The following is a 22269-nucleotide window of genomic DNA, read 5'->3' as shown; positions in this document are numbered from 1 at the left end:
GGGCTCTGCCTCCTGCAACTAAGATTGAACACAGCACCTTGAGCTGAGCTGCCTCCCAGATGGTTCAGTTGTTGGTTGGAGCACGGGCTCTCAACCACAAGGTTGCCGGTTCGACTCCCGCAAGGGATGGTGGGCTCTGCCCCCTGCAACTAGCAACGGCAACTGGACCTGGACCTGAGCTGTGCCCTCCACAACTAAGACTGAAAGGACAACAACTTGAAGCTGAAAGCACAACAACTTGACTTGGAAAAAAGTCCTGGAAGTGCACACTGTTCCCCAATAAAGTCCTGTGCCCATTCCCCAATAAAATCTTAAAAAAAAAAAAAAAAAGTTTGGGTTTAATACCACCTTTTGTCAGCTTTGTTTTCTTTCAGCATATCTGTGCATTTCAGGGTGCTTCAGCGACCTTTTTGACTTTAGTGAAAGAAAAGGTGGATTGTGGAGTCAGGGCAACCTTAGTTTGAATCTGACTGCTTCAAATCTCAGCCTTGTCACATGGGGGCCAATGAATTCAGTTTTCATAGCCTCAATTTGCTCATCTATAACAAAGGGATATTAATATCTACTCTCAGATGACTAATGTGGGGTTCAAAGAGATAACTTGTGTTAAAGAGCTTGGTCCACAGCGGGTTTTCTAGATAGGTTACAGAATTGTTAATTTAATGGCTCAACAATGCTATCAAGGAACAGGTTCCCTTCACTTTCCCCTCTACTCCAGGTAACTCCCCTCACAGTTCCACAATTCCGGGAATGTCACACAGATATGACAGTATCTAGCTGCAGATGAGGGAATGTTTTTCTGCAATGTCTTTTTTTTCTTTTTAAGTGTGATAAAAATCTTGCCCAAAATTCTCTGAATAGACTTCTCACCCTGTCTCCTTGGCCAGACTTTGATCACATGCCTTATGACTAAACCTGTAACTGGCAAGGGAAATGGGCCCACCAAGCCTAGCTCAGACCAGTCATGACTGCTTGAAGCTGGAACTGGGACTGGGGCTGGGGCCTGCCTCCTCTAAAGCCAGCATACCTGAACAAGATCAGGGGTGTTAGCTGGGTGGAGGGGAGAAATGGCTGTGGGGTAGGTGTCCACCAGGGTCTTCCCTATATTGATTACTACCTCCTACTTTTTAACTGTTTCCTGGTATAGAGCTCCCCTGCTGGAGTGCTGTGGTACAGTGGGCTCTGTAAATGGGGGTGCCCCACATGGTGATTTCCTCAGCCCTAGGAGCAGCCAAGAGGGTCCTCGAGTCCAAGATGGCCAGAGTCCCCAGGCTGATTACAGTCTCATCTGTTTACCTTAATGTGTAGTGCAATTTTAAAACATTTTCCTATGATTTTTAAGAGGAGGAAAAGTTGTGAGCTCTGACCTAGTATTCTTTAGTAACATTCTCCTATTGAACTTTAGGTGATTTCAAATTATTTGCTCCCTTCAAATTATATTAAACTGGAATGCACTTTTAAATGTATGCTCTATCTAGCAACATGGGGTGTGGAGAGAGACCTGGAGTCGGGCAATAGTGGGAGCAAAGACTGTAATCCAGGCGTGAGAGGAAAGCAGGGTATATGTATGTGTGGATGGTGGTAGTAAGTGGTCTGCTACTAGATGTACTCCAAAGGTATTGCTGACAGATTTGGATGTGGGATCAGAGATGAGTCAAAAGATAAATCAAGGATGACTCCAGGAAGAGTTGTCATTTTGAGTTGGGGAAAAATGTTTCTGGGGAAAGATTGCATCTTAGTTGCCTACTAGGTACCCAAGTGGAGATGGCTAACAGGCATTGGACTTAGGTGTCTAGAATTCAAGGGAGAGGCTCAAGATGTAAGTCTGGGAGGTGTCTGGGTAGAGATGGCATCTGAAGTCACAAGATTAGAAGGGAGCACATGGAGTGAAAGCAGATAGAGAAAAAGAGGGGGCCAGATCTGAGTCCTGGGGCAATCTGATAATAAAGGGAGAAGAGGATGAACCAGAAAAGGAGGTAGGAACGTGGCTTCCTGGATGTCACGTTTAGGAAGTGTGTCAAGGACGGAGTGGTCCATTGTGTCAAATACTGCAGATGGGCCAAGTAAGATGAGGACTGAGAGATGACCATGCGTTTTAGCTAAGTGGAGGCCACTGGTGGCATTGACAAGGGCAGTTTCTGTGGAGAGTGAAAGCCTAACTGAAGGGGCAGAAAGGAATGGGAAATATGAGTAGAGTAGGGAAACCTCTCTAGGAGTGTTGCTGTGAAGTGAAGCCGAAATGGGAGGGAAGCTGGATGGGAAGTAGTCACTTTTTTAAAAAGAGAAGAAATTAAAACATGTTATGCTGATGGGAGTAATGCAGAGGAGAGGATGATGGGAAAAAAGGAGAGAATTGCTGGGGCAATAGCTTAGTGAAGATGAGAGGATAGCACTCAGTGCACAATTGTAGGAATCAGTCTTAGTAGGCAGTTTATACATAGTTACAGGAGGGAGGCAAGTAGGTGGGTAAATAAATGAGGTGATGTGACCTTGTGAGTTTACTGATCCCCACGGCCGTCTTAGTGAAATAGGAAGCACAGTCATTAATTAGCCAAGAGTAAGGAGGGGGAAGGAAGTGATGTGGGTTTGATGAGAGGAGAAATATGACATAATTCTTTAGGATGTTGGGCGGGGCCAGCTGAGGGGTATTTGAAACCAAGTTGAGAAGAATGTGGAGAAAGCTACATTTTGCCCTGTGAGATTAGTCCCTCTAGGCGCTCGGTAGTCTGCGTCCGTTTCCTTGGAGACGGAGACACGAGGAAGCGTCTGGCCTCGTTAAGTTTGAGTGGCCGAGGTTACTGCGCGATCCACTCTGAGACAAGGAAGTTGGAGAAGTGGAATAAATAGGCATCCCAAGAGATCAGGGCCTCACGGACTCACGACTCTTCTTATGTTTTCCCCAATGGCACGTGTCTTTCCGAAGTAGGTAAAAGGAGCATTGCAGGGTGGCGGGGTGCGCGTGCACGCCCCCCCAAACCTCTCTGGCCGGTCCTCCCGCAGTCTCTTGACCCCGCCCTCTCTCCACCCACATCTCCCTAGCCCCGCCTCGCCCTCCTGTTCTCTGGGTACTGGCTTGGATCGTGTTTCTAGTGCATTGTGGTTTTGGGGTCTAGACCCCAGGACTGTTTCATGTTTGCTGCTTGCAGCGCCAGGGGTTGGGAATGAAGGAAGTTCTTTCCTGCCCTCACTCTTCCAGACCCAGCCACTTTGGGAGTCGCTCCACAATCCACAAGTCCCAGATTGCGGTGAGTATGGGAGGGCTAGGGCGGGGACCGGGGACTTCCTGACCCTGGGCCTGGAGTCCATCTGCCCTCCACCCCGGCAGTGGTGACCCTCCGGGGTGAGAGAGTCTGGAGACCTGAATTCCAGGCCTTGCTGTGTCACACGTTTGCTGTGGGACCCGGGGCATGCCTCTGAACTTCAGTTTTCTCACCACCTTATCAGAATGTAAGGGTATATTATGCTGTTCTCTTATTTATCTCTGATTGCAACTCTGCTTCCCTGTTGGGTCTTTTCTGCGCTTTCTGTTTCTCACAGTTCTTTGCACCTCTCACAGCCTGGATGTGCTTAGTAAGTTCTGGCTGGCTGATAAAAAGGATGATAGCCAACATTTGTGGAGCACTTGTTACATGCTTTACAAATACCTCTCAGGATCCTTGCACCAACCTATCGAGGTAGGTTTTCTAATTAGATTCACTTTACCGATGAGAAAATTGAGGCTCAGAGAAGTAAAGTCACTTGCTGAAGGCCACAAATATCTGTAAGCTGGGATCTGAACCCACCAGGCTGTGTGACTGATTGTGTCATGTTTGGTAGGATTATCTTCCATGGCAGCAGTCCAAGCAGAAAATCAAGCCATCTACTCTGCCTCCAGTCCTACAAACCAGTGGCCATAAGAAAAACAAAATGAAAACTTTGATTAGCGTCCTGCCAGGTAGGTAGAGGTACTTGGGGGCTGGTATGGGGGTTGGGGACAGGATGGAATGGATGCTCTTAGACCTTGGTGACATCATTTATATTAAGGTAAGCTAACTGCTGTAATGAACAATCCCCAGACTTCAAGTATTAATACAGAAGCTTATGTCTCATCTATGTCAAATGTGTTTATGTAATGTATTTATGTGGGTGGGGGTTGGGGAGTAGGAGTTAGTCTTTTCTACATCATCATTCAGGGATCCAGGCTCTTTTAACGTTGTGGTGCAGACATTTTGTAAGGCATCCAGCTGGCAGAGGGAACAGAGAGAGAGCAAGAATATGGATGATATTGTGGGCAGTTTTTTTCAGGGCCCAGATTTGAAGTGACACATATCACTCCCACGCATATTCCAGTGGCCATAACTCAGTCATATGACCACCCCTAACCACAGGGGCAGATGGGAAATGTAGCCCAGCTGTATGTCCAGAAGGAAAAGAAAAGAGGGTCTGATGAACTCAGGATAATCTCTGCCACTTCATTGTCATGCGTCCCAGGGGAGTTCTGAGACCTTGGCTCAGGCAGACATGTCTTCAAATTTTGGCTCTGCCATTTACTCTTTTGGGAAAGTCATTCATCTCTCTGAGCTGTAATTTTCTTGTTTGTAAAATGAAGACACTAACACTTATCTGATAGGATTGTTGTGAGAATTAAATGAGAAGGTCTCTGTTAATGCATTGTTTACTCAACCTTATCAGACCCAACTCCTTTTAATAACAAATATTTTGGAATATTCCTTCAGTATCCTGAAATAAACATCTATCTATGTAATAAAAGTTAATATAATGCCCTAATTGTAAAATAAAGGAAAAGTAAAAGGGGAGTTATTTATAGTAAAATAGCATATATTTCAGTATGTAAATGCTCAGGATGGACTCCACCAGAAGACATGATAAAGGAGGCAGAAGCTTACTCATAGATGTGAGTCTTGGTGAATGGAACCATTGCAAATGCAGACTGACACATGGGAACATACTGGGACTCAAATACTAGGGGGACTTTTTCTTTACAGCCATGATTTCCAAAGTGCTGCCATCTCTTGGTAAAGTTCTAAACAAACAAAGCACAATCTTTCTCTTGATTATAGCTGCTTTCTTGGAAAATTCAGCATTATAAAAACCTGCGAGATATTCTTTGTGTTTATATTTCTTTGTGATAGGCTTCATTCATTCTTTCCTATCTGTATTCATTCAATAAAAGCCTCACATTCAATGTGCCTCGCATTGGGCTGTTGTTGGCTCACAGTGAAGGAGATAGATTGGGTTCATAGCAACATGGAGTTCACGGTCCCAACCTCAAACATGTAACTACACAAAACTTTACGTACACTTGAGACAGAAGGAGGTCACCATCTCATTCTCTCCTTCCAATGACCTGGGAGATAGTGTCCCCACCATTTTACAGATGAGGAAACTGAAACTTAGGTTGGGAGCATATCTTGAGGGTACCTTTTGTGTATTAAAAAAGATAAATCAGCCGATTTTACCAAGATGGAGTAGCCCCGTACCTTCGTAGTCCTTCCTTTTACAACTGAAAAACCCTGGATGTAACACAACAAACAGAAAGACTCTGAAACTGGAGAGAAGAAGGTGGGCTGCCAAGGTGAGCATACACAATCATATGGCCTTCATGCTACATCTCAACAGGGGACTGTCTGCTAAAAAAAGATTACACAGTATCCAGAGTAATATCTACAACATCCAGGTACAAGAATAATCACTTGCCATACCAAGAATAAGGAAAATCACAATATGAATGAGAAAAGACAGATACCAACACTGAGATGAATCAGAATTATTTGGCGGCCCTCATATACAGATGACATGACTGGCGACATAGATAATCTTAAGGAATCTACTAAATCTAAAAGAAACTAGAATTACTAAGGGAGTTCATACAAGCACAACACACAAAAAGCAATCACATTTCTATGTACTAACAATGAATATGTGGAAACCAAAGTTAAAAATAGTACATTTATAAGCACTCCAAAGAAAATGGAATATTGAGGTATAAACTTGACAAAACATGTACAGGACGTATATGCTGAAAATTACACAATGCTGATGAAAGAAATCAAAGAAGACCGAATTTAATGTAGAGACATACTGTGTTCATGAAGCAGAAGACTCAACATGGTAAAGATGTCAGTTCTCCCCAAATTGATTTATATGTTTAATGCAGTTCCTGTCAAAATACCAGCGATATTTTGTAGATATAGACAGGTTTATTCTAAAATTTATATAGAAAAGCAAGACCCTAGAATAGATAAGACAGTTTTGAAAAAAGAAGAACGTGGTAAGAATCACTTTACGTGATGTTAAGGCCTACTGTATAACTATAATAATCGAGACAGCATAGTATTGGCAGAGAGATAGATACATAGATCAATGGAACAGAATAGAGAAACCAGAAATAGAGCCACACAAATATGCCCAACTGATTTTTTTAACTTTTTTTTTGGTCTTGATTTTTGAGAAAGGTGCAAAAACAATTCAGGGGAGGAAAAAAAGCCTTTTCCACAAATGGTGCTGAAGCAATTGGACATCCATAGGGAAAAAAAGGAACCTCAATTTAAGTCTCAGAACTTACACAAAAATTAACTCAAAATGTGAATATAAAATGAAATAAAAGTTAAATGCAAAATGTAAAAATGTAAAACTTTCAGAGAAAACCAAGGGAGAAAAATTTTGGGGACCAAGTGAAGAGCTCTTAAGCTATACACCGACAACTTGATCCATAAAAGAAAAATGAAACAAATGGATAAGTTGGACTTCATCAAAATTGAAAGCTTTTCTGTGAAAGACTGTTAAAAGGATGAAAAGAGAAGCTACAGACTTGGAGAAAATATTTGCAAACCACATATCTGACACGACTGCTATGTAGAATAGCAGTTTATCAAGAAATCTCAAAACTCAACAGAAAAACAACTCAGTCAGAAAATGGGCAAAGGACATGAAGAGACATTCGATCAAAGAGGATATATAGACTGTAAATAAGCACATGGAAAGATGTTCAACATCATTGTCCATTAGGGATGTGCAAATTAAACTATAATGAGATGTCACCGCACATCTATCAGAATGGCTAAAATGAAAAATAGTGTTAAGACCAAATGCCGGCAAAGACGAGAAACTGGATCATGCATTCATTGCTAGTGGGAAGGTAAAATGGAACAGCCTCTCTGGGAAAGAGTATGGGTTTCTAATGAAACTAAACATGCAGTTATCATAATGATCTCACAAAGTGCACGCTTGGGCATTTATTCCATAGAAATGAAAACTTAACGGTCACACAAAGACCAGTGCATGAACATTTCATAGTCTTATTCATAAAACCTGCAAACTGGAAACAATCCAGATGTCCTTCTGTGGGTGAATGGTTAAACAATCTATGGTACATCCATATCATGGAACACTATTCAGCAATAAAAAGGAAAGAACTATTGATAGACTCAATAACTTGGATGAATCTCCAGAGAATTGCTGGGTGACAAAGGTCAATCCCAGAAGTTACATACTGTAAGATTCCATTTATATGACACTCTGGGGATGACAAAATTGTAGACATGGGGAACAGAATAGTGATTGCCAGGCGTTAGGGACAGCGGTGGGGGAGGATGGTAAGGTGAGGGAAGTGGGTATGGCTGTAAAAGGCAAGGTGAGCGATCCTTGTGGTCATGGAACTGTTCTGTTCGTCTTAAAGTCAATATCTTGGTTGTGATATTGTACTTAGTGTTGCAACGTGCTACCATTGGGAGAAGCCGAGTTAAAGGTACATAGAATTTCTCTATGTTATTATTTTTCCCCCTTCTTCCGCCTCCCCCCTCCACTCCTGTTCAAGCTTTGTTTCTCAGTCTAGTTCTGTAGAACACAGCTCCCTGGCCCATGCTGGTATGATGAGCTGTGCGGCTGCTACCACTAAGGAGAAGATGTACCCATTATTAAAGCTACAAATCTTACTAGGTACTTAAGTTCAACTTACAAATCTTATTATTTTTATGAATATTTGTAAGGGGGATTTTGGAACTTGGTTAATTAAATTCCCCTAAACCTTTCAAGCCACATTTAAAGTTTTTATATATTCATTTTCATTTTCAAATAGTTTACTTGCCTGATTACCAAAAACATTGGGTATTGAAATAATTCTTGTACATGTAATAAATAAATTTCTAAATATGGGTAATCTTAGGTTCTTTTAAAAGTTTCGGTAATTTAATAAGAGTGTCTTAAACCTTTCAACTTAAATCTAAATCAAAATCTCATTTACACATTTTAAATTAGAACCATAAGTTTAAACTATTAATCATTCCATCTCTTAAACAATACAATTAGACCCCAGATATATACGGTAGTCCTCCCTTATTTGTGGGGGATAAGTTTCATGACCCCCAGTGTATGCCTGAAACTGTGGATATTACCAAACCCCATACATACTATGCTTTTTCCTATACATGTACATCTATGATAAAGTTTAATTTATAAATTAGTCACAGTAAGGGATGAATAACAATAATAATAAACGAGAACAATTATAACAATATGCTGTTATAAATGTTATGTGAATGTGGTCTCTTGCTCTCAAAATGTCTTGTACCTTACTCACGCTTCTTGTGATGATGGGAGATGATACAGTACCTACGTGATGAGATGAAGTGAGGTGAATGGCATAGGCCTTGTGACATAGCATTAGACTACATTGACCTTCTGATGATATGTCAGAAGGAGGATCATTGAGCCATGACAATGTCACGTCTTCACCCCCAAATTTAATGCCTTTTCCATCTTAACTAAGCACTTATGCAGCTGTAACTTTTGCTGTTTGAGGTGCGACAGCAACACTAGCACGAATTTCTTTTTCCTCCTTCACAATTTCATGGATAGAAGATTCGTTCTTATCATAGATCTTAGCAACCTCAGCATGTGATTTTTTTTTTTTTTCTTGTTGAGAGGTTCCACCTTTTCACTTAAAGGAAGCACTTTACGGTTTCTCTTTGGCATGTCCGAATTGCCAGCATCACTACTCTTGTGCTTTGAGGCCATTGTTAAGTAAAGCAAGGGTTACTTGAACACAAGCACTGCTGTACTGAGACAGTGGATCTGATAACCCAGAGAGCGACTAAGTGACTAACAGGCGGGGAACATATACAGCATAGAGAGGCTGGACAAAGGGATGATTCACGTCCCTCCCGGGACAGAGTGGAACGGCATGGTGTGAGATTTTATTATACCACTCAGAACACTGTACAATTTAAAACTTGGAATTGTTTATTTTTGGAATTTTCCATTATATATTTTCAGACCACAGTTTACCGTGGGTAACTGGAACCGCAGAAAGAGAAACCGCAGTTCAGGGGGGACTACTGTAGAAATAATTCATAACTTTCACATAAAATTATCTTAATTGACTCAATTACTTCAATATTTAATACTAAAATTTTCCAGGGTTAAGGATATTGATCCATTAAAGAAATAACATTTCTCTGAAGTGAACTGGGTTGCACGTGGAGCAGGGATTTTGGTGGGGGCTGAGAGTACAGCTGCAGCATTTGTGATGATTTGGGTGACTTGCTTCATGCTGGTGCAGGACACCATGAGAGGAAGCAGGGATTCTAAGAATATGCCCTCCAAATGCCTTACTCTGATCTGAATTATTTTCCTCTACTCCTTATCTGGCAGGACCACAGCTTTTATAGGTACTTCATGGACAGCCAGTTGGAGTTTTGCATAGCTCCTGTGCCTTTGTCTGGTGGCGTGGTCCTGGTCCCAATTCTCAGGTCATTAGTAATAACAGTGACAACTAGTAGTGTATATTCAGCACTGAATATGTGTTAGGTACTATTCCAAACACTGTAAAGTATAGTAACTTCTTGCTTAATCTTCAAGACAACCCTATGAGGTACACATGATGATTATTCTTATTTTACAGATGGGGAATCTGAGGGACAGAGAGGTCATGTGGCCTGCCCAAGGTCACAGAGCTGGTAGAAGGCAGAGCCCGGATTCAAACCCAGGCTGTCTGGCTCATTAGTTCTTGCTCTTAACCCCTGCCCTATTTGAGCTTGCCACTGGCCAGGTTGGTGGGAGAGATTAGGGGCGCCTGGCTATTTCCTGTCCATACCTACAGTCACTGTGATATGTGAAATTCTCCTGGGCCTCTCCATCCCTTATATCAAGGCCCAGAGTGGAGCCCAGGAGCTTACTGATGGATGTGAGTTTCATCCTCTGTCTCACTGTCACACATTAGAAGGCACTGAGTGGGTGGGGCTGGGGCCCGGGCCATCTCTCGTGGACGGTGCACTCCCTGGGACCTGACCCCAGGCCTGCCTGTACCCTCACTCTTTGCCCTTTCTCATGCCCTAGGGTATTCCAAGCCCACCATGTTGATGACAAGCCAGCTGAGGAATCCACGAGAGCTGCGCAGAAGGAATTTGGACTCTGGGAAGACACAGGCCAGAGTCCGGCTAATGAGGGTGAGAGGAGCATGCACAGGCACCGGGGCCCGGGGCAGGGGCCGGGGGCGGGGGGATAGTGGTAGCAAACATGCACCGAGTGTTTTATGGGTGTCCGACTTGACTCATTTCCTCCTCAAAGCAACCCTGTGGGCATGCTTATCTTCGTCCCTATTCTACATATGGGGAAACTGAGGTGCAGGGAGAGAAATGACTTGTACCGTGTTATACAGCTAGAAAATGGGAGCACCGGGAGTCAAAGCCACTTAAGCAAAGTGCCGTTGTGTTTAAGACTCAGGGAAACAATCAGAATCCCTCCTTTTTATGTCACTGCATTAGGAATGCAATCCAGTGGTTTGTTCATTTAAAAATTTCCAGTAAATTTCTTTCATGGAATACAGTGTACCTTGGAACAAGACTTAGAAGTTTACTGTTAAATTTTTCACATCCACTGATACAATTTGGATAATTAATTTTCTCACCATCCACTGTTTTTCATGGCTTCTGAACAATGTTTCAGAGTATTTGAAATGACTAAAAGAAGAGGGGGCTTTCATATCTACAGCAGAAAGTAAAATACTAAACACTGTAAGTACTGCAAAATACTATAGAATAAGTCCAACTTCTCCAAAAAAGTGTTTAATGGCTCAACGAGGAATGACTACTATATAAAGAAATAGGGAAACAGGTATTTGCTTTGAAACCTTTTTTTGCCTTTAACTTTCAGTTTTGCAAAATGGCTTAGAGGCAGTGTAGCATTCTTAAAGGAGGAACTCATATTTCTGATGTGATTTTTATCCTGACTTTAGAAGGGTTCATGTGTTTTCATTCGATATAAAACATGAACTTGGACAATTTGGCTCTGAAACCTGTGCTCCTAACCAGTTCCTAATACTGTCTCTTGTTTTTTTTTTTTTTTTAAATTAGTTTCAGGTATATAAAACAATGTAATGTTTAGACATTTACACCTCTCACAAAGTGATAACCTTCCTCCCCCAATCTACTACCCCTCTGACATCGTATATCGCTGTTATAATTCTATTGACTATTCCTTATGCTGTACTCCACATCCTGTGACTATATATATATTAAATTATAGTTGACGTTCAGTATTATTCAGCTTCAGCTTCAGGTGTACAATACAGCTTCAGGTGTACAATCTTGTAATCATTCATTTGTTTAGTCAACAAATATTTATTGAGCAGCTGCTATGTACCAGGCCCTGTTCTAAGTGTGGGGATTCACCAGTGGTGTGGACTCTGACATTAGGTAGCTCACATTCTACTGGTGGAGGCAGACAATGTACAAGACAAATATGTGTGATGCTAAGAGCTATAAAGAAGCATGAAGCTAAGGTTAGGGGACTAGAGAGGCACAGAGGAAGGAGTGGCTGTGACTGTTTTAGACGGGGTGATCAGGGAAGGCTGCGACGGTCGTGGCATCTGAGGGAGAAATGTTCCAGGCAGAGGAATCACAAGTGCAAAGGCCCTGAGGTTGGTGGTAAGTTGGTGTGGCTGGAGCAGGTGATGAGGAGGAAAGATGGCGGGGTGTGAGGTTAAGGGGAATAGCTTGTATATGGCCTTGCAGTCCGTGATTAGGCTTTGTGTTGTTACGATGAGTAAGACAGAAAGACCCTGGAGGATTCTGACTAGAGAAGGGATGTGATTTGACTCAGGTTTTTTCAGCAGTCCTTGGGCTGCTACTGTGTGGAGAATGGACTTGTGGAGACACGGGGGAAATACAGGAAGGGAGCAGAAACTACCCAGTTGGTTCGTTTTTGGAGATGGAGTAGGATCTCGACTCTGCCTCTCAGCCTCAGTATGATTATTTATTTAATCTATAACTGTTGAGAGAGTGCCTACTATGTGCCAGGCTCCATGCTGGGGGTTGGGGACACAGCCATGAACATGTGTCAGAATTTGTGCTATTATGGAGCTTATACATTAGTGGGAAGACACACAATAAATGAATTTTTAAAACCCAAAGAATAGGTACACATCAGCTTATTCAACCCATACTTAGAACCTTTAGGTACTGTCCTCTGTGCTGGAGATAGAGCTGTGACAAACCAATGCCCTGCCCTGTTGGCTGTAACATTCTAGTAGGGGAGACAGATAGGAAACAGGATAATAAGAAAAATACCTGTTATATTGGGTGGTGATAAGCTCTAGGAGAAAAATAAATTGGGAAAGGGAGAGACATAATTACAGAGTGGAATTATGTAATTGCAAATTGGGGTAAGGGTCAGGAAGGAAGCAAAGAAGGGTTTCTATACTAGATCTAGTGGTTAGGGAAAATCCATTTCTAGAGCAGTGGTCATTAATCCTGTAGTTTATCAGAAGCACCGGGAGTGGGGTGTGGTAAGAGTACAGATTCCTGGCGCCAGCCCCAGCGGTGCTGGCTCAGTGGGTCTGAGACTTGGAGACCGGCATTTTTCACAAGATACTTCTGGTCCCTGTGGGCCATTTTTGGAGATATTTTGGTCTGGAGATGTGGAGGCAAGGTAGTGGAGTGGCTAGGAGCTCAGACTTCCAAGGACAACAGCTCTGCTATGTGTGACCTTAGGTAAGTTACTGAATCTTTCTGACCCTCGGTTTCTGCTTCTTTAAAGTGGGGCTAATAAAAGTGTCAAGTGAGGTAGTGCCGGTGATGTGCTTAGTAGTTTCAGGCACATAATAAGCACTCCATAGGTGTGCCCTATTATTCTGATTATTAATGTGAGGAAAATGGGTGTTTAGGGCTGGGGGGGGCAGATTCTAGCAAAGGACAGAAATGAGGAAAAAGAAGGAATAAAGAAGGGAGCGCATAGGGATGGCGGAGGTGGAGGGTTAGAGCCGGTGAGAGGGCTGTCAGCTCCCGTTCACTGAGTACACGCTGAGTGTGCGAGGCATTGCCACGAGGTGGCTTGATTGTGAATATGATCTCATTTATTTTTACAGCAGCTTTCTGAAGTAGAATAGTTTCCTCACCTTTACAACGAGTATAGTGGGACTCGGGGGGCCTAACTTGCCCTGTTTCCCTTAGGTAGTAAGTGGCAGAGCTGGGATTTGAACCAAGGTGTGTCTTGGCCTAACATCCACGTCTTAATCACTTTGAGGTTCAGCCATGCCTTGCAGCTTGAAGCTCTCTCAGTTCCTTGTATTAGTGTAGTGGAAAGACAGACACTGGGGGTCAGAAGTCAGCCTTTCCAGTTCCAGTGCCACCACGTCCTGCCTGTGTGGCTTTGGGCAAGTTGCTTATCCTGTCTGAGCTTCCACCTCTCAGTAAAATAGAGTCAGTAAGCATAGGGCTGTTGGAGGGTGAACTGATACTGTTTACCATGTGCTGAGTAAGGCACGTGCCCAGCACATAGTAGGCCCTCACCAATTGTTATTGTTGTAGATTTTGTGTAATTGCTGAGGATGACTTTAGGCGAGTCAATCAATCAGACCCTCATTCTTTCCACAGGGGTGTTGTATGAAATGAGAGAGTACTCATTCAGTTCAGCTGCCTGTTAAGAAATGGTAGCAATTATTAGACACTCTGCCTCCCCAGACATGGCTCATCACCTCTGCCACCTTCTTACCTACCTGGGTCATTTTCTATTATAATGATTACTACTGCTATATTTCATTGGTTCTAAGAAGCCATTGATAGTGAGGCACACCTTTATTTTATTTACTCCCTAATAAAATATTCGTCAATTAGATTGCGACATGCACCAATTGTAAGATACCTGCCCACCTCAGAGATGTAAAATTATAGGAAAATAGGCATTTTAGAACGGATGCTCTGACCCGCAGACAATGGGGAACCGCCTCCCAGCACAGGTCGCATTTACCAGTCGAGGCCACAAGGGGGCGAGTGTTCGTTGGGAAGGAAGTGGTCCTCAGGCTCCCCGAGGCTCCACCCGCCTGGCGCGGCACCGCCTCCCATCCCCTTCCCTCTGCTGGCAGACGATGCTCAGGAACCGGCAGACCTCACTCCAGGAGCTCCGCAACCAGGAGGATTTTCTCACAAAGCTCAATCAGGAGCTGATCAAGACCATCCAGGACATGGAGGACAGCGCGGCCCAGAACGTGCGCGAGATGCTGCAGCAGCAGAACATCCTTAGGGTGAGGCCCCGTGTCCCTCAGCCCCGCCTCTGCTCTCTGTGCCTCGGTCCTGCCCACTGCGCCGCCTTCCTGAGCGCTCTGGCGCCCTCTCCTGGCCTCTCCCGGCCGGTTGCACAGCCGCTTCTGTGGAAGATAACACCGCTTACACGCTTCCCCCTACCTACCTGGGCTTTGGAATCAGACTTGGATGGGGGACTTATCCCAAAGCTAGCACTTATTAGCTGAAAGACTTTGAGTTAAGCTCTGAGCTCTGTAAAATAGGGCTCAATAGCACTCAGCCCTAAGGGGGGTTGTACTTGGCACACAGTAGGTGTGTAAGAAGAAAGTGGCTGCTCTCACCACCACCAGCAGCAAATATATGGTGTACTACTGTGTGCTTTGTATATACTTGTATAATCTTTTCAACAACCGTGTCGGTGGGCATTATTATTATCTTTATTTTACATACGAAGAAATGGAAACACTGAGAGGCTAGGTGACTTGCTGAAGATCACTCCCCAAATCACCCAGTTAGCAAGGTCAGAGTTGGGAATTGAGCCCAGGCTGTCTGATGCCAGAATCTGTGTTCCTTACACCACTCTGTGATTACCACCCTCACTCATTCAGTGGTGGCACTTCTGGTCTGTGGGTGAAGAGTGCCTTTGCAGAGAGCCCAGGGAATATCTTTGGTTAGGAGAGGCTAGGTGAAGCTGTGGTGAGAGGTTGAAAGTTCACAGGGGACCCAGGAGTCTGGGCTTGAGAAGAGTCAGAGAAAATCGTTTAATGGAGAAGTGATTCCCTTTTGACTGCAGTCTGCCCAGGGAGAAGAGAGACTGAGCTCTCCGGAGTCTGAGATGAGAAAATTAAGTCTTCAGGGACTGAATTGGCCTGCTTGGGCTGCCGTAACAAAATACCACAGACCAGGGGTGACTTAAACAACTGAAATTTATTTTGTCATAGTTCTGGAGGTTGGACGTCCAAGATCAAGGTGCCAGGAGGGATGATGTCTGATGAGACCTCTCTCCTTGGGGTGCAGATAGCTGTCTTCTTGCTGTGTTCTCACATGGCCTTTCCTCTGTGCTCACCCAGAGTGAGACAGATCTCTGGTGTTTCTTCCTCTTATAAGGACACTAGTGCTATTAGATTAAGGCCCCACCCTTTTGACCTCATTTATCATTAATTACCTTTCTAAAGGCCTTATCTCCAAATACAATCACATTAGGAGTTAGGGCTTCAATATAGGAACTTTTCTTTTTTGGGTGGGGGGCCACAGTTGAATCTATAACAGAGACCAAGGACATACAGAGTTATTTAGACCAAGGAAACTTAATAGAATATTCTCCATACCTAGACAAAGTCATTGTCTGATTTTCTGTCATTGATCCATTCATACACTTTTTGTCCATCCTGAATGCTTCTTGTTTGCCTTTGGGAAACAGTGATCAGTGGGACACCTTGTCCACATCAAACTCTCCTTCTAGTGCGGTCACAGGCAGTTAAATAACATTGGGAGGGGGCAGGGCGGCAGGTGACTGCTTTCCAGCCTCTGGTCAGGTTCCTGGGCTTGGGACTGGGGTTGGCGTGAGGACTCTGAGGAGGTGCTGAGTCCCCTGAGAGGCCATGCTCTCGGTGGGGTGAGCTCACACCACCACTTCCACAGAACATGGTCAACATTTTGGAGTACTCAAACAGGAAGGAGATGCAGCAGACGAAGTGTGAGCTGCAGGAACTGGAGGAGAAGCAGCAATCCAAGATAAGCTGTAAGAATCCCTGGGGCAAACTCCTTGATCCTCACCGGGCTGTCTGGGGAGGTCGGTCAGCTGTAGGGCACTCACCTTGTACCTGGCGCCCTGGAACCCATCAGGCCCATCGTCTCCCTTCTTAGGCAGATGGAATTGCTAAGATCCAGAGCTAATAGCTTGCCTGTGGAGCATTTAGTACTTCCATGCCCCATGTGTCTTCATTCTGGGTATATTCTCAGTCATTACAACCACATGTGAGGCAGGGACTGTTCTCCCATTTTACCGATGAGGAAAACTGAGGCTAAGGGAAGTTAAGTAGCCAGCCGAAGTTTACGCATCTATACCTAGGAGCCAGAATCCAACCCCAGCTTGTCTCTGTTTTCTGCCAAGGTCCCTCTGGGAGTCAGCTCTGGGCCAGATCCCAGGTCTCCTGGCATTGATCTTGCTGAGCCTGTGGCTTCTTTCCCCTGAGCAGACTAGAAGCTTTCTGAGCAGAGGGGTGGTGTATCAGGCAGCCTCAGGTACTGGGGATCCCCTCCAAGGAGGACAGCAGAATAGACTTTGTCTTCATCCTGCTGTGGTTGTATCTTGGGAGCCAGTGTCACCCCATCTCCATGGCTTGGTTACCTTGGGTGTGTGTGTGTGTGTGTGTGTGTGTGTGTGTGTGTATGAGGAGGTTAAGGTCCAGAGAGGGACTGTCCTGGTGAGGGTCACACAGCAAGTCAGTGGAGTTGGGAGTAGTCTTGGGATCTTGCACCAGTTTCGTTTCTCTTTTGTACCCAGTGTTGCCTCTACTCCTTTGGGGGGTAAAAGGCTCTCTGGGGGCTTAAGTTTTCACCATCTCCCAGCCTTGTGTGACCTTGCTTCAGCCCAGACCCCACGCCATTGGCCAAGGAGAGGTTTGCCTCCTGGATCTCCTGGGAGAGGTCCTTAAGGGGGGATCCTGCCTCCTGTCCCTCCTGACCTCTCCAGACCTGGAGCAGCAGTTGGAGCAGCTGAATGCCAAGATCAAGAAGACCCATGAGGAAGTGAGCTTCCTGAGCACTTACATGGACCATGAATATCCTGTCAGATTGGTCCAGATTGCCAATCTCGTGCGTCAGCTGCAGCAGGTGAAGGACAGCCAGCAGGTAGGTAAGCCCCTGGCTTTGCCCTGTTGGACCAGTGGGGAGGCAGGGCTGGCGGCCAACACCCTCCTGCTGGCCCACAGGATGAATTGGATGACCTCCGTGAGATGCACAAAGTGGTCCTGGAGTGTTTGTCTAATCAGATTCAGATGAAGAAAGAAAAGTTTCTGAGTGCTCTGATAGAGGTGAGTAGCCATCTGCTGCGGTGGGTATCCAGGTCCTGCCTCTAGCCCTGCTTTCTTCCCCATCCTCTGCCTCCAGGCCTCTTGTGGCCCCACCAGCTTCTACCGTGCCCTGCTGCCCAGGAAGGGGCATGTGGGGGCCAGACTCTCCTTCCTTCACAGAAAACCCTGCAACCCCATCAGGAGGCTCTTCTGCAGAAGACCCAGGAAAGCCAGGACATGATTAAATACAGGGACAAGTTGAAAGAAGTGAGTGGGCAAGGATGGTGATGGTCTCTCTGTGAGGGAGCAGCAGGGTGGGCAGTCCCGGACCTTTGGGAGTCAGGCTTGTCCTGAGCTGGTGCCCAGGATCGGTCACTCGTCATTCATCTGAGAAGGGAATTGGTGGTGGCCTAGGCTTTGCCTCATAAACCAGCGTCGCTGGTCATGACCCATTAGCAATGTCACCAGGAATGGCCACTCAGCCATCATTTTGCTGCATCTTCCCGTATCGTCGTCCCTTAATTCTTGTCACTGACCATCACTCGTTGTGAGTGCTAATGACCTTCACCATCACCACCCTCTCATTAATTTTCATTATCTTGCACCTTCATCAGTTATTCTCCACCAGCCCTCATTAATCTTCATTATCTAGTACTGCCCCCCACTTTGCAACTTGTCTCTATTCTCCATGATCCCCTCACCTTTTTCAGGACCATCGAACATTGTCATTAACTTTCTAGCCAGCCCTGCCCTGCCTGGAGAGGCTCCTCTCTGGAGTCCAGGAAGTCCTCGTGACAAAGCCCAGGCCATTTACCTAGATGGCTTTACTCCTCCTCATTCGTTTTGCCCTTTGCCCCCTTTGGTTGGGTGACATTTGGCTTCTTAGTTGCCCCTGTTGTGCCTCTCTCAGTTTATCAACCAGTTTGAGGAGGAAATATCCATGTTAAGGGCCGAGATTAAAAAGCTCCAAATGCAGATCCGGGAACCCCGAGAGATTGTGTTTGCGGACGTTCTGCTTCGGAGACCCAAGTATGTAACCTTTTTATAGCTGCCTCTTAAACTAGATGGGAACCCACTGCTCTTGCTACTTGTATGGAAAGAAGAATGCCTGTCATTTACTAAGCAGTTATTACATGCCAGCATGATCTCATTTAATCCTACCAGTGACTGTGGTTGGAATTATTACCCCCCTTTGACAGATGAGAAAACAGGCTTGCCTGGGCTCTGTCACATAGTGAGTGCTTGTTGCATAGGTGCCAACTGGGGGAGGGAGGCTGTGAGCGAAGTAGGATGCACAAGGTGATACGGAGCCAAGTGTCCAAACCAGTCATCCGGGCTCCAAAAAGAGCGCTTGTCCTGAGGGGTCCCAGCATTTTAGAACCGAGTTCCTGCTCCCTCTCAACCTCAGACCTCTGTAGGGGTCCTGCGAACCGTTGCTTTTTTGATGTGTGCGTGCGTGTGCACGTGTTTACACAGTTAGGCTGCGAGGTTACAGATTTTGGGATGGGGCTCCCCAAGTCAGTACCGGTGTTCTAGAAAGCAGGGCTCCCCTGAGAATGTGCTCCCCCCCCTCTGTAACTCTGGCGCCCCTGCTTGGCTTCTCACACCCCTCTGCTCTTCCCTACCAGGTGCACCCCAGACATGGACGTCATCCTCAACATTCCTGTGGAAGAGGTGCTACCCTTCTAGATGACAGGGCTATGGCCGTCCTTTCCTCCCTGCCCTCTTCTCCATACCTGGAGCCTTGAGTCATCTCCTTTCAAGACCACATCCCCAGTCAGACCCTGGTCTGCAGTTCCTTCCCTCCTTCCCTCCCTTCGTCCCAGGTGGTGGTGTGGCTTGGGCCAGGTGGGAATTTCCAGTCAAGTCCACCATTTCTTTTTACCAATAAAGCTGGATTTGCATTTGCTCTTTGCCGGTGCCTGGGCGTTCCCAGCAAGGCCTTGTAGTTGGGGTAGGTGAACCCCTGGACTTTGTCTTCATGCAGGGGCAGCTGTGCTGACTGCCTCTGGGGCTCAGATCTTCTCGAGAAATGCCAGAGTAACCCCCTGCCTGAGTCTCCCTGACTCTGTGGCTCTGGACTACCCCCTCCCTGGAGCAGTGGTTCTGGTTCCCGGGGGTGCTGCAGGCAGGTGGCTTCCAGCCGTCAGACCCTTCAGGGCTTGCGTGGCTGTAGAGCCACCATTTTATGTTCCCACACGCAATGCACAAGGGGTCCAATTTTTCCATATTCTCACACTTGTTATTTTTTTTGATAATAGCAGTCCTAATACGTGTGAAGTAGTATCACGGAGGGTTTCCAGTTGTATTTCCCTAATGGCTAATGATATTGAGCGTCTTTTCATGGGCTTATTTCAAAGCCTTTTGTGTGATTGAGTACTCTGAACTCCTGATCTTTCTGAGTTACTTACCAGCAAATGTTTGTACAGCCACACTCTTCCCATTTTCTCTAGAGCATGTTTTCCTTCATTAGCATCCTTGACCCGGTGGTAGCTTGAGTATTTTCCAAAACCATCAAGTCCTGGTTGCTTTTGGGTTCCCAGTTCTTCCCTCAGTTCATCTCTCTTCTCACATTTTACTATACGCCGCAGGAAGAAACCAGGCTTCGCCTTCAACACTTTTCTTGGAAATCCGCTCAGCTGAAGACTCAAGTTCATCGCTTGTGAGCTCTACTTTCCACCTAGCAGGACACAGTCCCCTAAGCCACGAGGTCACAGGGGCCCCTTTCCCCCAGTTTCACGAGCACGGTTCTCATTTCCTTCTGACTCCTCACCGGCAGCTCTGTTGTTATCCCCATTTCTACTCACGGTCCGTAAACGAACATGTAGTCTTCTCTAAGGTGATTACGTTTTCTTTGCTTCCTCCCTCTTCTACATTTAAGGACATTTTTTGGTAACGTCGAGCTCACCTAGATAGTCCAGGACAGTCTCCTTGTCTTAAAGTCAGATGATTAGTAACCGGAATTTCATCTACAACCTCCGTCCCCCTTTGCCAGGGAACATAAGCTGTTCACAGGGTTCAGGGGTCAGAATGTGGGCATCTCTGAGGGCACTATTCTGCTGATGGATTACACTGCCTTCCACACCATACCTTCTGTGAAGAAGTCCCCTCTTCTCCACGCCAGGGGACTCACGTCTCCAAGGCCCTCCCGGCACTCAGGCAACCTCTGGGGGTCCTCAGGGCCCAGGCTTGCTTGTGCCCGAGACCTTGGGCCACGTCTGGGGCACCCTTCCTCTCCTGCTCTGCAGCAACCCACGTTCCCAACACGGTATACATAGAACTCACCTCAGAGAAACCATATTCAGAAAGACTTGTCAGATGGAACTTGTTTTCCAGAAGTGTCACTCCCATACGTCCTCTCAGGGACAGACACACAACCATCCGAGTGTGGGTGGGCGGCGTCCATCTACCTGGTAGATTTGGTTCCAGAGTGTGGCTGGCTGGCCCAATAATACCTGATGGCGATGAGGATGGAAGATGTTCCAGTGGCCTTGAAGATTGGGTTGGGAGTGTCCTATATCCACTGTAGGAGCCAAATTACCCCCAGTAAAGCTAAACAGCAAAAAGGCCATGCAATGACATTTTCGTGGTCTTGGCCATTGTGGCTGAATCCCACTATTGTAGATGTGTGAGACGGGGCCAGGGGATGAAGGGAGTTGCCCATGGGTCAGCAGGAGTGTAAATCCAGGTTAACATCACTTTGTGGTTAAGGCCCAGGCCATATTATTGAAGGATATTTCTCATGTATGTCAGTTATAGGTTACTCCGCCCACTGGTCACTATCCACACCATATGGTCCGCTGAGCCGAGCGGACACCTCCTGTGAAAATACATCATTATTATTAGCTATGAGTTAGCCCTTGTGTCCATGGAATTGACACAAAGTTTCTGCCTTAGGCAAATTTGGGTTATCAAGATTCCAAATTGGCATACAAGGTGTGATCAAAACAAATGGTGAATATTTAAATTAAAAAAAATCATTACAGTAACAGACACATTGTCATTAATCCCCCTCAAAATACTCCCCCTCGCTTTGAACAGTTATTCCATCATTCTTGCCACTTTCGGAAGCAGTTTCGGAAGTCTTCTTTTGTGAGTCTCTTTAATTGCTCTGTCGTGGCTGCCTCCATGTCCTGAATCATTTTGACTCTGGGGAAGAGCCAGAAATCACATGGTACCAGGTCTGGAGAATAAGGTGGATGAGGACACACCGTAAAGGTTTCTTTTTGACAGAAATTGCCGCACCACAAGCGATATGTGACATGAAGTGTTGTCATGATGGAGGATGATTTATGGCACACTTTAAAACATACGTCTCAATCATAGCTCACATCTGACTGCACAGAACAAGTTGAGACTTGTCACACCTGTTACCAAGGTTCGATGCTCCACTTCCTGTATTAAAGATCCCTGCCTTTCCGTTGGATGGCACACAGCAGCAGCTTTCACTGTATTTTTTGATTACACCTCATATTTGGGGCCACGGGGGCACTTGATAATGAAAGGATCCCATCCTATTATCTGTCATTAGTCCATCCGCTATCATTTAGTGGAGCTTTGGAAGGTGGCAGGAGTGACAAAGAACAGACATATGGAGATGCAGAGGAGGAGGGGAAAATCAGCACTTGGTAGCACCTGTAATAGCAAGAACAGGTGTCTCCAGAGCATTTTGCTAAGGACTGCGGGCAGGCATGACCCAGGCACTATTCGATGACCAGGCATTATTTGCAAATTTTAAT

The 22269-nt window shown here is 45.5% G+C and overlaps 1 protein-coding gene across 3 annotated transcripts; it reads left to right on the top strand.

Moving 5' to 3' along the window:
• Positions 1-2762: 2762 nt before the first annotated feature.
• Positions 2763-20319, top strand: C23H20orf96 (chromosome 23 C20orf96 homolog). Of its 3 annotated transcripts, none has more exons than XM_033094378.1 (11): positions 2763-2922; positions 3197-3245; positions 3817-3934; positions 10336-10445; positions 14360-14518; positions 16158-16257; positions 17212-17369; positions 17450-17551; positions 17711-17797; positions 18441-18559; positions 19159-20319. In XM_033094378.1, exons 1-11 carry the CDS (start codon positions 2891-2893, stop codon positions 19217-19219), a joined length of 1095 nt encoding a protein of 364 aa, XP_032950269.1. In that variant the 5' UTR covers positions 2763-2890; the 3' UTR covers positions 19220-20319. The 3 variants fall into 3 exon arrangements, with proteins under 3 accessions (XP_032950269.1, XP_032950268.1, XP_032950267.1); XM_033094377.1 differs by having other exon boundaries at positions 3147-3245; XM_033094376.1 differs by lacking the exon at positions 2763-2922 and having other exon boundaries at positions 3063-3245.
• The last annotated feature ends 1950 nt before the right edge of the window (positions 20320-22269 follow it).

The sequence above is a fragment of the Rhinolophus ferrumequinum genome, chromosome 23, assembly GCF_004115265.2.
Source record: "Rhinolophus ferrumequinum isolate MPI-CBG mRhiFer1 chromosome 23, mRhiFer1_v1.p, whole genome shotgun sequence".
NCBI lineage: Eukaryota > Metazoa > Chordata > Mammalia > Chiroptera > Rhinolophidae > Rhinolophus > Rhinolophus ferrumequinum.
This window is presented reverse-complemented; position numbering and strand designations above follow the sequence as displayed.